At 56.6% G+C, this 14727-nt stretch overlaps 1 protein-coding gene across 1 annotated transcript; it reads right to left on the bottom strand.

The window, feature by feature from the left end:
* Nucleotides 1-5961: 5961 nt before the first annotated feature.
* LOC141977054 (B-cell receptor CD22-like) lies at nucleotides 5962-13597 on the bottom strand. Its single transcript, XM_074938282.1, has 8 exons — nucleotides 13352-13597; nucleotides 12736-13017; nucleotides 11752-12015; nucleotides 9623-9887; nucleotides 7753-7849; nucleotides 7329-7368; nucleotides 6840-6946; nucleotides 5962-6052 (listed from the first exon to the last, which is right to left on the bottom strand). Exons 1-7 carry the CDS (start codon nucleotides 13581-13583, stop codon nucleotides 6912-6914), a joined length of 1215 nt encoding a protein of 404 aa, XP_074794383.1. The 5' UTR covers nucleotides 13584-13597; the 3' UTR covers nucleotides 5962-6052; nucleotides 6840-6911.
* Nucleotides 13598-14727: the final 1130 nt, after the last annotated feature.

The following is a 14727-nucleotide window of genomic DNA, read 5'->3' as shown; positions in this document are numbered from 1 at the left end:
CCAGATCTGGGCTTGAAAACTGCAAAGGGGGCAGAGTTAAGGGCGCTCTAGCGTGACCCAGATCTAGACCAGATCTGGGCTGGGTGCAGGGACCCCTTGGGGAGGTTCTCAGGCCCGAGCTAGGCACAAGGGCAAACTGGCCGTGCAGAACAGTCCCTTGAGATGTGTGGATTGATAAACCAAACCCTCTAGCCCTGCAAAACACACGGCCTGGAGAGTACCCGCTGCCCAGTATTACCCACAGCAGAGCTCTCCTAGCATTGCGATCCCTCACTCCCCTTCAGGATCCACAGCTCAGCGTTTTAACCCGGAGCCAGAAGGAGACGCTTTGACCCCGATCCTGCCATTGGGCCCCGGTTTACCGCCCAGTGGCTGGACCTAACACAGGATCCAGGCCTCAGCCTAACGGCACGGCTCAGAGCGGGCTTAATCCGTGCAGGGCGGAGACGCTTGTGGGCCCCTTTCCAATTTCAGCAGGGCAGTTGACTCTTTGAACCGGTGGGAATGACCTTGCCAGGAATGGACGGTCAGGGTGGGGCTGCCCCCATCACAGCTGGGCAAATAACCGATTTGCCAGCAACGCCGAAAAATCGGAAACAAAATTCCTGTCAATTCTGACCGACTTTCTGTGGTTTTGATTTAAAAACAACACATGAAAGGAATTTTTGAAACAAAAAAAATCATTTTGGACTGAACCAATTCTGGGTTTTGGGGGTTTTATCTTCTACTGAGACAATTTGGAAAAACCCTCCTGAAATCGCGTGATGATTTGGTGGCGCCGAACCTGTGTTTCCTGATCACAAAACGTTTCGTGTGAACCCGTTCACTTGTTTCTATTCCCCACCTCCTGCTCCTAGAGCCGGGTCATTTCTGGGCCCTGCCTTCTCTAACACCTGTGCAGGGCAACACATATGTGGCTATATGGATATACAGGTGCTGCCTATACAGATTTGATAGATATACAGTGCGCTCCAGTTATAAGAATCACTGTTATAAGAATCAATCAAAACCAGGGAGCAAAACCGCTGGGACAAAATCATACCTGTACTCCGCTTGCAAGAAGCGACCGCCTATAAGAATCAAATGATCAGGAGCAGATGTGATTGTTATAAAAGGAGTGCACAGTATATAGAGAGACCTCGTGATAGAGAGTGTGAGATTTTTACTGTTTTCTAATTTCAACTAGGGCTGTCAAGTGATTTTAAAGAAATTAATCGTGTGATTAATCGCACTGTTAAACCATAATAGAATACCGTTTATTTAAATATTTTTGGGTGTTTTCTACATTTTCAAATATATTGATTTCAGTGACAACACAGAACACAAAGTGCACAGTGCTCACTGTATTTTTGATTGCAAGTATTTGCACTGTGAAAAAACAAATAGTGTAAACCAATTCACCTAATACAAGTCCTGTCGTGCAGACTCTCTGTCATGAACGTTGAACTTACAAATGTAGAATTATGTACATAAAAAACTGCACTCAAAAATGAAACAATGTAAAATTTTAGAGCCTGCAAGTCCTCTCAGTCCTACTTCTTGTTCAGCCAGTCGCTAAGAGACACAAGTTTGTTTACATTTACGGGAGATAATGCTGCCCGCTTCTTGTTTACAAGGTTACCTGAAAGTGAGAACAGGCATTCGCATGGCACTGTTGTAGACGGCGTCACAAGATATTGATGTGCCAGATCCGCTAAAGGTTCATATGCCCCTTCATGCTTTCAGGTGACCTTGTAAAGAAGAAGAAGGCAGCAGTATCTCCGTATCTCCTGCAAATGTAAACAAACTTATTTGTCTTAGCGATTGGCGAACAAGAAGTAGGACTGAGTGGACTTGTAGGCTCTAAAATTTTCAGTTGTTTTATTTTTGAGTGCAGTTATGTAACCAAAAAACCCCCAAAACCTACATTTGTAAGTTGCACTTTCACGAGAAAGAGATCGCACTATGGTACTTGTATGAGGGGAATTGAAAAATACGATTTCTTTTGTTTATCATTTTTACTGTACAAATATCTGTCATAAAAAATAATGTTCACTGTGATTTCAATTACAACACAGAACACAATATATGTATGAAAAGGTAGAAAAACAGCCAAAATATTTAATACATTTCAATAGGCATTCTTCTGTTTAACAGTGCGATTAAAACTGCGATTAATTGCAATTGATTTTTTTGAGTTAATCGTGTGAGTTAACTGCCATTAATCGACAGCCCTAATTTCAACAGATAATATCGATATTTATTTTTAAGTATGTTTCAGATTTTGATTGATTTAAAATTTTTACAATTGTACAGAATTATGGCCTTTAAACCAATTTAATCAATTTAAATTGTCCTAATTGCAAGAAACTATGGGGAGGGGTGTCAGCCAATATTTATTTCATTACTGCATGTGTCGCGGTTGAAAGAGTGAACACTTTACAACTCTTAAAACATGAATTGTCAACATCCCCGTTCAAAATAGCCAACTAAATAGCCTAAAATCAAACACTAAGTTCTCAAGCCACAGGTTTCTTACTTGACCCATCTGCCCATGTCAATTATTACCAGTGGAAATATGTTTTGGCGGTTGGTGTGAGTACGGCGAAATTGATGTTTACCACTAAAAACCAAATCCTCCAAGCCTGTGGACATCCTAAGTGAACGTACTAAGTGTTCAGTAAGAGGTGAGGCAACTGGGCCTAGAATCCGCCATAAGGAAATCGGTGCATTAGCTTAGAATAAGGGTGCATATTGGTTATTGGTTATAAGGTTGGTCTCTCACTGATGCTTGGCATGGCATAAATACATGTAGGCTTGGAAGAATTCAATTTGTTTCATCGCTCAGTGGTGGCAAATATCGATTTCACCGTATCCCACCCCCCGAACAAACCATTTCCATCAATAATCATGGAAAACTACAGCCACAGTTTGACTGAAGGCTATTTACTCTGTAGATTTCAGCACGTGGTGTCGCTGGTTTGTGTTTAAGCGAGACGAGGCCAGGGGAGGTCAGATCTTTTACTGGCCCCACGGGTGGAAGGGACGAGGTGTCGCGCTTCACCATGGCCTCAGAACTTTCCCATTGAAAATGGAAACTTCTCAATGCGGCAAAGGAGCCAAACAGAACAGCGAGATCAACTTCCTGAGCAATGCGAGAAACAAGCCGAGAGAGTCTGTCCCACCCAGGCCTGGATTCCCCTGGTTTCCTTCTCCAGACCGACGGAGACGCTCCAAAGTGGGGCCCTTCCACGAGCACTAGTTGGTCTGAAAAAATAGATTCCGTCACCCACCTTGTCTCTCTTACGGCCCGGGGCCACGCGGCTACAAGAAGACAGTCGACGTTTTGTGTTTTACTGCTAAAGCTTTATAGGGTGAGTCCAGCAGAGCCCTGCTGTGTCTGCGTCGCACTGAAGCCTGGGATGTCTATTGCGTCAATGGGAAGTGACAGAAACAGCCCTTCCGTGGGGCTGAAGCCCCAGGGGAGTCAGGCACCGAAACGCCTTCCAGGAGCTGGGCCTTAGTGCCTCCCTCCACCCTCCGATCCCTGTGCCACCCCCTTGAATGCCCCATTTACGGGGCCACCTCTAAGAATCCAGACCCAGCAAACCTCTGAATTTGGAGCATAATTCCCAGATTCTGAGCTCAGACGGGGGTGGGGAGATCACACAGCCTGGCCCCGTGTGTCGCCCAGGCTGTGGGGCTGCCCTGAATTCATCAATGGCTGAACAAGAGCCACCCTTGAAGCAAAACATCCCATCTCGAGGGCAGAATTGCCACCAATGGAGAACAGGGTTTCCACCTTTCTAATGGCTGGTAACTGGACCCCCAAAGCCCCACCCCCTGCATTGCATCTTCCCTCGAGGCCCCGCCTTGTGCTCTGCCTTTTCCCTGAGGGTCCCGCCCCCTTCTCAGCCTCTGCCGCCAGGCCTCATCCCTGCTCCACCTCTTCTCCCCAAGGCCCCGCTCCTGCCCTGTCTCTTCCCCCAAAGCCACACCCCTGCTCCGCCTCTTCCCTCAAGGCCCCGCCCCTGCTTCACCTCTTTCCGCCCCAGATCAAAAAAACCGGACATCAGGGTTGTCACATGGCGCCTGGACACACAAGCCGAAACCCAGACTGTCCAGGTGAAAACCAGATAAGTGGCATCCCTGACGGAGAACCCGCCTCAGCCCTGGGTAGATTGTTCCCAGGGTTCATTCCCCTCCCTGTTATAAATTCCCACCTTATTTCCAGTCTGAATTTGTCTAGCTTCAACTTCCCGCCCGCTGGATCTTGGCCTGCTAGATCGAGGGGCCCGCTCTCGCCAGATTTCTGTTCCCCGGGGGGGATATTTCTAGAGGGGACTGAGTCACCCCTTAACCTTCTCCGTGTGACGCTGGATAAACTGAGCGCCTGGAGTCTGACTCCGACCTGTCTTCCAATCCTTGAGTCGTTCTCCTGGCTCTTCTCTGACCCCTCCCCAAGTGATCTCTGTGCGTCGGGGACTGGGGGGGCCGCGCAGCCGGATTCCACTGGAGGTCGCCTCTGAATGTGGGGGGTCGGCTCTGGCCCAGGTCAGACCAGCTGATCAAACTGGCCCCTTCTGGCCTTGGAAATCTGTTTGTCTCGTGTCTCCTCATTGCCCCTCCGCTGCCTCGCAGGATCCCTAGCTGAGAAGCCGGCGCAAGCAGCAAGCATGTGCAGCTGGCTGGCGGCCGTAGGGGGAAGTGCCAGGTGAGCCGCAGCTGGATCCTAGCGCTTAATAACAGCGTATTCGCAGGTGAGGTCGGCGGCAGGCTCCGCTCTCCGAGTGGGATGCTGCAGCTGGATGGCCGAGTAGTGGACCTCGTCCGGGTCACTCTAGGGTAAAGAATAATAATGACAATGCCCGACTCTGACGGGGAGCTTTACGTCAGCAGAGCTCAAAGCACGGCTGGGGAAACTGAGGCACCGGACTGGGAAGAGACTTCGCCAAGGTCACCCACCAGGCAGGTGGAAGAGCCAGGAAGAGAACCAGGCGCCCTGTGTCCCAGGTCAGTGCTCTATCCACTAGGCAATGCTGTCTCCTAAAAAACAACTCCTCCCCCCCACAATTTTAGCCTTGATGATCATTACGTCGGGCCTTCTGGAGACCCCTTATATCGACACAAAACACATCAGCTAAGGGTGTAACCTCCGTAATAGAGATACACCTGGAGGATAACAGCCCTACCACTGCTGCTGGGTAATGGAGCAACTCCTTTAGCTCCACCTTGGGCACAACAGCTCTGCTCCTCCTGCCATCGAATGGAGCAACTCCACCAGCTCACGGCAATGCTGCTACTCAGTCACCAGCAGTTGGATCAGAGCTGGCGCCCCCTACAGGGGAAAGGCCCCAGGCCCCATTCCCTGTCCCAGCCAGTGGACGAGATATTGCTGCACACGCCAGCTGCCCAGGGCTTGTCCCGCTGCCCCCGGCGACACAGAGCCCCCCCTGCAGGGCGCTCGCCTCTTCATGTCACCCCCCCCACCCTGTCACTCAGCCTTCTGCCCACCACTCTGCCCTCCAGCTGCTGGGCGATGCCCCCTGCCCTGCCCCGCAGCTGTGCTCACCCTGACCCAGAGCGCCCAGCCCAGCCTGGTCTCGCTGCCGCTGGGAGCTGATCTCACGGGGGGCAGAGCCGGGACAGAGCCCAGGAGTCCTGGCTCCCAGCCCCCTGCCCCCGCTCTAACCACTAGACCCCACTGCCCTCCCGGAGCCAGGATAGAACCCAGGAGTCCTGGCTCCCAGCCCCCTGCCCCTGCTCTAACCACTAGACCCCACTGCCCTCCCAGAGCCAGGGATAGAACCCAGGAGTCCTGGCTCCCAGCCCCCCTGCTGTAACCACTAGATCCCATTCCCCTCCCAAAGCTGGGGATAGAAATCAGGAGTCCACTCTCCCAGCCCCCCTGCTCTAACCACTGGATCCCACTCTACTCCTGGAGACCTGGGCCGCGTATACACAGAGGAATGAGTCTCTCACCTGCGGTACTTTGCCAGTGTTCATGGGTTGGCTGTAGATGTGGGATTCCCCGGTGCCATCCGGAGAGCCCGGGAACACCTCGGTGGGCGCGCTGCCACGGAAAGAGAGAATGTTACGGGGGCTGGGGAAGGCGCGAGGGCATTTGGGTCGCTAATGTTGGGTCGGCTGCAGTGCTGTGGCTGGGGATTGGACAGGCTGCATCGGTCAACAGCGTAGAATCCCTGTGGGTCAGTGGCTGGGGACGGACCCCTGGGCTAAAGCACCCCAGACCAGACATGAGTCATGGATTTGGGGAATGGGAAATGGGGCCTTTCCTCTCGAGGGGACACTGGCTCCAGTCCAGCCCCGGAGTGGGGGACTCGCTTCCTTGGGAGGGAGGAGGGCAGAGAAGGGGCCTTTCCCTTCTAGAGCAGCGGTCCCCAAACTGTGGGGCACACCACCCTAGGAGGGCATGGAGGAACTTTCGGGGCAGTGCAGCCGGGCCAGCCCCCATGGGGGGCAGGGAGGGGGCAGCACCCAGCCCTGCTCTGCCCCAGCCGCAGCTCCAGCCCTGGTCCCAACCCCAGCTCCCAACTGCAGTTCTGACCCCACTCCCGGCGGGGGACGGGGGTGGGGCAGGGATGGTTTCCATTATGGGTAAGGGAGGGCGCAACAGAAAATGGTTGTGGACCCCTGTCCAGGGAGTGCTGGCTCCGATCCAGCCCCTGCCCCAAACAGGGCTCATCCCTCCAGCAGGGGGCGCCAGGGACACACACACACTGACCTACACCCCAGCAGGAGGTGTATCAAGCTCAGCCTTGGCCACGTTCTCCTAACATGTGGGCACCGCCCCACACCCAGCCCCTACACAGTAGCTCACAGCCAAGCCCGGCTGTTACCTGGAGGGCCCGGGTGGGGCCAGGCGGGCTGGCTTCCCCATGCCATAGTGCTGGGTGTTCTCATAGATGCGTTCAGACATCGGGGTCTCCCCCGGGCCCGGTTGGTCCTGCAAAGCAGGGAGAAGTGAGGCCGCGAGCCACTGCTCTGGGACTGCACGGTGATGTCTAACAACAAAGGAAAATGCACATAGACCCCCGCCCCGCCCCCGATAAACTACCCAGGGGATTGGAAAGACCTTCTGTCCTGCTCAGGGACGGGGATGGGAAGGGGACAAGGAGAGGAATTTTATAATCCTCTTTTATGGAGGGGTAAACTGAGGGACAGAGCTCATCTAAAGTCATGCAGTGAGTCAGCAACAGAGCTGGTGATAGAACCCAGGAGTCCTAGCTCCCAGCACCTCTTGCTCTCGCCCATTAGACCCCACTCCCCTCCCAGAGCTAGGGAAAGAACCCAGGTGTTCTGGCTCCCAGCCCCATAGATGCACTTACCGGATCGCTGCTCAGTCCCTGGCGTTTGCTCCGCCTCTTCCTACAAATAAAGGAGACCAGCAGCTCAGAGGCAAAACGACCTCTGCTTCGGTTCAGGAGGGGAAGGAACAGGACAAAGGCTCCCACAAAATAGAACCTCCTGCCTGGGCTTGACCCCTGCTCTCCTGACCACCAGCCCAGCCGTGTCAGTAAGAGGCCACCCAGCCCTTCCCAGGCCCCTGCGGGTGTCAGGTATCTGTGTGGGACCCACCACCACCATTCAATCACCTCCCCCCGACTGGGTTTCCGTGTATCCGAACTGGCTCTGCAATTCTCACTCCCGGATTGCGCGGGGTTCTCCGGCAAAGGCCAGGCGGGAGGAGCTGGGGATGGCTAGACGACCCGAGACGCGGATATCACCGGTTTGCAAAGCAAGCGCAAATACCTCCAAGCTGTGACGCCGACCAGCCCCACCAGCAGCAGTGGGACGAGCGCAACTGCAGGTCCCAGGATGTACGCGGGAGCCCAAACACGGGGGGTGGCTGGAAAGGAGAAAGGAGGGTTCTTGGATCAATCCTGCAGCAGATTTTCGAACCCCATTTGCTGAGGGATGGCAGCCGGGTAACTAGCCCACAGTGAGGCTGCATGGGGCTGGATCATTACACGTGGTGGCTTTGGAGTCAGCAGACCTGATGCTCAGACGCGAAGCCCTCCCGTCCCAGCGCCCCCAGCCTCCTCTATAGGCTGTGCTGCCCAGCTGGAGGACATTTCCCATGATGCATCACTATCTCCCCTCTTGGTGATGGGAAGGGTGCCTCATAGGAATCCATTGCCAGGGAGGATCATAGGAGATGTAGTTTCAGAGCCTTGTAGCCTCATTCTCCACTATAGGCCAAGGTGTCTGTCTGGACTACATCTCTCATGACGCACCACCAGCTCCTCTCTTGGTGAGGGAAGGGCGTGCATCATAGGAATCCTACGCTAAGGTGCATCATGGGAGACATAGTCCGGCTACAGATCCTGGCCCACAGAAGAAAATGGAAGCACAAGGCACTCAAACTACAACTCCCATCAGGCCATTTTCAATGGAAATATTTCGGTTTTTGACATTTCTATGAAAAGTGGAGCTTTCCCACTTGGGAAAAAAAAACCCATTTCCTGGCCAGCTCTACTAGAAATTTTGTTTTTTTTTTAAATGAAAACCAAGATCTCACAAAATCCCATCATTCCATGTGTGTCATAGGAGTCCTTCGGTGTGGTGCATCATGGGACTTGCAGTTCCTGTTCCTCACGTTCTCAGTCTCCTCTGTCGGCCGGGGTGTCCGGCTGAACTACATCTCCTACGATGCACCACCTGGTCCCCTCTTGGTGCGGGGAGGGGCGCTTCATTGGAATTCGTGGCTGTGATGCATCATGGGAGATGTAGTCCAGCCCCTGCCTGTTTGATTAAAGGGCTGGAGGAATCACAGCCATCCTCCCCAAGACCTCGGGCAAAGGCAGCGATGGGCCAAGGGAAGGATGATCCATAGAATCTAAGGGCAGAAGGACCAGCTGGGTGACACAGGCCTCAGGACTCCCCTGAATTCATTCCCATTTGAACGACAGGACTCCCCTGAATTCATTCCCGTTTGAACGACAGGACTCCCCTGAATTCATTCCCGTTTGAACTAGAGCCGATCCTTTAGCAAAACATCCCAGAGTGATTTAAACATTTCCCAGGATGGAGAATCCACCACGTCCGGAGATCATTCTTTCAATGGCAAATTCTCCTCCCTGTTCAACATTTGCACCTTATTGCCAGTCTGAATTTGTCTAGCTTCAGCTTCCAGCCCCTGGATCTCCGTCTGCTCGGCCGCCAGGCCCATTATCAACGTTCTCTTCTCCATGTAGGATCTTGTAGACGGGACTCACGTCACCCCTTCACCTTCCCTTGGTTCAGCTAAACAGACGGAGCTCCTGGAGTCTCTCACACTAGGGCAGGTTTTCCAACCCCTGACTCCTTCTCATGGCTCTTCTCTGACCCCTCCCCAGCTGATCACCAACTCCTGGGAGTGCGGGCTCCAGAACTACGTGGTTGCACCAGGGCGAGATCCAGAGGTAAAATCCCCTCTCTGCTCGATTCCAGATTGCCCTGTTCCTGCACCACGGGATGGCGCTAGCCCTGCTGGCCACCGTGGAGCTGGGAGCTCCTGGTGAGCTCGTGATCCACCGCGATCGCCACAATGACCCTCCCCCACTCGGCCTACGGCACAAAGGCACAATCCCAGCCCCTCCCCCAGCCCGGAGGTCTCTTTTCTCACGTCCCCCGCACTTACAGAGGACGGTGATGGTGATGGCGGGGGGACCCGGACTGGCCAATCCCATTGTCGGCCTGGCAGCGATACTCCCCAGCCTGCTCCGCCGTGATGTTCTTCAACACCATTTCCTGCCGGGATCCCTCCAGCTGTCGGCCGCCCCGGTACCAGGTGTAGGAGTTGGGGGCGGGGAGGCTGCTGGTGTAATTGCACGTTAGCGTCACCGATTTCCCTTCCTGCGGGCTGGTGCCCGGCGCTGCCGTAACGCGGACACCTGTGGGGGCATCTGGGGGGCGAGACAGAGACACGGGGCGTGAACGGAGAGAGACAGAGTGGGGGGACCTGGCCTAGAGGGGGGAAGGGATCCAGGGCAGGGGGTGAGGGGCAGGGCCTGGCCCATGTGGCTCCAGGGGGTGAGAACAGGCAGGGCGGCATGGGGATATGGGGGAGGAGTCCCCCAGAAAGTTCTGGGAGCACAAGGCAGTTGCGGGGGAGAGGGTCTGGCCGAAAGCAACCTGGGGGCCTGGAGCAGATGAGGGGTGGTACAGGGCCTGGCCCATATGGGGCTGGGGGGCTGGGGCAGCTGAGGGTGGAGGGGGGCAGAGACTGTCCCAGAGGGGTCCGGGGACACAAGGCAGATGGAGGGGCAGGGCCTGGCACAGAGGCGGCTGGACACCTGGGAAGGTGGGAGGGGACAGGGCCTAGCTCAGTGTGGAATGGGGCCCCGGGGCAGGTGGGGGGATGAGCAGTGGCCCAAAGGGGACTAGGACCCCGGGGCAGGTGTGTGTGGGGGGCACAAACTGAATTTGTCTCTGCTGGGCCCAGCCATGGGAGCAATGCAGAGGAGCAGGGGGCCCAGCCCTGACCCAGCAGCACTGGGTTGAGCAAACCCGGTGTGACGAAGTGGGACTGTTCTTAATGTTTCCTCTGAATAGTGTGCGGGTGCCTCAGTTTCCCCTATGCAGTTCTTAAGTATCTAGGGGGTGGGAGAAGGGTGAATGATCACTTCAGAGCCCTAGAGGGCAGGTGTGTGCAGGGGTCTGGACACAGAGAATGGCCGACACCCTGTTTCCTGGCGACTGATGGCCTGGGCCCTTCCCCCCTGCTAGATGAGAGCTAAAGGGTTGGAGAACAAAGGAATCAGGTGCCCTCCTGGCCCGGGACAGGGACAAAGCCCAGAGGAGGAGGGGCTGGAGGCAGTTTCAGTTTGGGGCTGGTTGGGACATGGAGTGAAGGGCAGACGTGGTTGTCAGGCTCACTGCCCCCCAAAATGGACCCAGCTGAGGGGTCCTGTTCTCTGCACTACAAGCTCTGTGTTAGACCATGTTCCTGTCATCTAATAAACCTCTGTTTTACTGGCTGGCTGAGAGTCACGTCTGACTGCAGAGTTGGGGGGCAGGACCCTCTGGCTTCCCCAGGACCCCGCCTGAGCGGACTTGCTGTGGGAAGCGCACGGAGGGGCAGAGGAGGCTGAATGCTTCGAGGTCAGACCCAGGAAGGTGGAAGCCGGGTGAGCTGTGTGTCCTGCAGACAGGCTGCTCACAGGAAGGCGACTGCCCCAGAGTCCTGACCAGCTTCACAGGGAGCAGTTCCAGAGCATTGCCCGGGGACTCCGTGACACCCGGTTATTAGGAGGCAGGGGCGCAATAGAAGGCTGGGGCTCATAAGATGGGCGGGGTGGGGCGAAGCAGGGGGGACAAGGTGGGGGCATGTGGGGCTGCTCCAGGATGCTGTGTGGGGAGTATCGGGGGCTGCGAGGGAGGAGGCTCTCACCAGCCCTCGCAGAGAGGTTCAGATACCCCCAGCCGGGGCCGGAGACCCAGACCCCGCACACGCAGCTCTCTCCGTCGGAGACGGCTGCCTTGTCAACGAGTAAATCCTGCCCGGCTCCTGGCTGCCACACGTCCCCGCGGGACCAGACGTACCCGGCGATGGGCCGCAGGGCAGCAGCCTGGCAGCGCAGGGTAAAACCGTCGCCTCCCCTAGGCGCTGCCTTCTCTGCCGGCCACGAAACCTCGACCCTGGGCACGTTTGGGGCAACGGAGGGCGAAAGTCGGGAGAGAGAGACCAGCTGGACCGACGGCACAAAGGCACAACCCCTGCCCTTCCCCCACCCCGGAGGTCTCTTTTCTCACGTCCCCGGCTCTTACACAGGACGGTGATGGTGATGGGGGGGGACGGGGACTGGTCGATCCCATTGTTGGCCTGGCAGCGATACTCCCCAGCCTGCTCCGCCGTGATGCTCTTCAACACCATTTCCTGCCGGGATCCCTCCAGCTGCCGGCCGCCCCGGTACCAGGTGTAGGAGTTGGGGGCGGGGAGGCTGCTGGTGTAACTGCACGTTAGCGTCACCGATTCCCCTGCCTGCGGGCTGGTGCCCGGCGCTGCCGTGACGCGGACACCTATGGGGGCATCTGGGGGGCGAGATGGAGACACAGGGCGTGAACGGAGAGAGACAGAGTGGGGGGACCTGGCCCAGAGGGGAGAAGGGATCCAGGGCAGGGGGTGAGGGCCAGGGCCTGTCCCATGTGGCTCCAGGGGGTGAGAAGAGGCAGGGTGGCATGGGGATAAGGGGGAGGAGTCCCCCAGAAGGGTCTGGGGGCACAAGGCAGTTGCAGGGGAGAGGTACTGGCCCAGAGCAAGCTAGGGGCCTGGAGCAGGTGAGGGGTGGTACAGGGTCTGGCCCATATGGGGCTGGGGGTCTGGGGAAGCTGAGGGGGGGGCAGAGACTGTCTCAGAGGGGTCCGGGGACACAAGGCAGATGGAGGGGCAGGGCCTGGCACAGAGGCAGCTGGACACCTGGGAAGGTGGGAGGGGACAGGGCCTAGCTCAGTGTGGAATGGGGCTCCGGGACAGGTGGGGGGATAAGCAGTGGCCCAAAGGGGGCTGGGGCCCCGGGGCAGGTGGGACGGGGATGCAAACTGAATTTGTCTCTGCTGGGCCCAGCCATGGGAGAGATGCAGAGGAGCAGGGGGCCCAGCAGAGAGCCAGCAGCACTGGGTTGAGCAAACCAGGTTATGTGGAGGCGGGGGCAGAATATGAGGCAGGGGCAAAGCAGGGGGGACGAGATGAGGTCATGTTGGGAGTATCAGGGGCTGCGAGGGAGGAGGCTCTCACCAGCCGTCACTGCTTACGCTGAACTTCGACCGATTCCCTCGCAGAGAGGCTCAGATACCCCCAGCCGGGGCCGGACACCCAGACCCCACACGCGTAGCTCCCTCCGTCGGAGACAGCTGCCTTCTCAACACGTAAATCCTGCCCGGTTCCTGGCAGCCACACGTCCCCGTGGGACCAGACGTACCCGGCGACGGGCCACAGGGCAGCAGCCTGGCAGCGCAGGGTAAAACCGTCGCCTTCCCTTAGTGCTGCCTTCCCTGCCGGCCACGAAACCTCAACCCTGGGCACGTTGGGGGCAACTGAGGGCGAAAGTCGGGACAGAGTCTGTCAGCGGGGCCCTGGGACTGAACAAAGGGGCAGGTCCCTCCCTGTCCAGTGCCACGGGGCAAGAATATTTGGTAAAGCCAGGTGAGAGTTTTTGAGCTGGGGAAAGAACCCAGGAGTCCTGGCACCGAGTCTCCCCCACTTTAGCACACTAGACCACCCCCCTCACAGAACTGGGGATAGAAGCCAGGAATCCTGATTCCCGACTCCAACCAGTAGTCCCTCCTCCCCCCATGTCAGGGACAGAACCCAGGTGTCCTGGCTCCCGCCCCCTGCTCTAGCCATGCCATGTGTAGGAGCAGAGCTCACCTGTCCCCAGGGGCTGGGATTGGTCAGAGTCACACTCATCCCTGTATCCATCCACCTGGCATCTCAGCGCCGCGCCGGGGTGCAGCTGGGACGGGGATATTCGCAGCTCGGTCGTCCCAGACCTGCCCGGGGTTTGCCGTGGGCTCCGCCACATGCCATCTCGGTCGTACCACGAGGGGCGATGGCGGCACTTGGCCCCCACGGAGCAGGTGAGGGAGGGTCCCGGTTGCATTCGGCGCCCCAGGGAGGGCTGGCACAGATCGTCTGTGAGGAGAGGAGGAGTCAGGAGCCATTGAAACCTGCTGGGGCCCTGGGCCTGGCAGCGCTCCCAGGAGCCGCGGCCTGGCTGCAGAGTGGGGGTAGCCCCCAGGGTGTGGGCATGGCCCAGCCTGGGAGCTCGGCTGGCCCCGGCAATGAGGGCTCGTGGCCAGGAGGGAGAGCAGCAAAAGTTCACCTGAGATACGGGGAGCGCTGGGTCTGCCCGGAGGGGCGCAGCCGCCAGCAGGGGCACCACACATTGGGCCTCAGACTGGAGCCCTAAGCGGGATTGTTTTTAATTCTGTCCCATTCCTGTTATTCAAGTGCCCTGCTTTGGTTTTTGCATTTTCATCCCCCTTCCAGCCACAAAACCCTTAAATCCCGCAAATCCCACACAAGAGACAGATCCCCCCAGGCTCCTAAAACCAACCAACCGACCGACAGAAACCGGTGGGTGACGATCTGATCTGTACCAACGAGATTCAGAGACAATTTTTACCACTGAAAGAAGAAAATCTTGCTTGAACCAGGTAGAAACACAATTCAACTCCTGTTATCACAGAACGGGTCTGACCTGACTTGGGCGGGTGCATTTCCCCAGGTTTGGAGCGAGGGAGATAAACACGGAGAGGAAAGAGAAGCTGAAACAAAATATTTAGCTATTTCCCCAGTAGGCGACTCTTGGTACATTTATGAGATTTAGTGTTTTCCTGCCAATTAACGCAGCCTGGTTTTTTGCCCATCCCCAACAAAGCTCATTTTACCCGTTCCTGCTGTTCGGGGGGGGTCCTGCAGGGTCCAGGTCCCACTACAGTCTCCACCTGAGAGCCCCTCACGCCTGCTGCATTACACTGGCTGCAGGGTCCATCTCAGCGGCTCTTCAGCGCAGGCCAAGGGTTAGACAGAGGGACGGGGACGCAGGTCCGACAACAGCCTGGGAGTCTAACCCACAAGTCCCCCCTGCGCTAACCACTCCCCCCCCTTCCCCTAGAGCTGGAGAGAGAACCCAGGAGTCCTGACTCCCAGCTCTAAGCACTTGCATTTCAGAGCAAGGCAGAAATGGTGCGTGTGTGTGTGTAGGGGCAGCTGGTTTGTATAATTTTTGGTGGTGCCCAGAA

Source organism: Natator depressus, chromosome 24, assembly GCF_965152275.1.
Source record: "Natator depressus isolate rNatDep1 chromosome 24, rNatDep2.hap1, whole genome shotgun sequence".
NCBI classification, from domain to species: Eukaryota; Metazoa; Chordata; order Testudines; family Cheloniidae; genus Natator; species Natator depressus.
The sequence above is the reverse complement of the archived record's forward strand: the minus strand, read 5'-3'. Positions and strand labels throughout refer to the sequence as shown.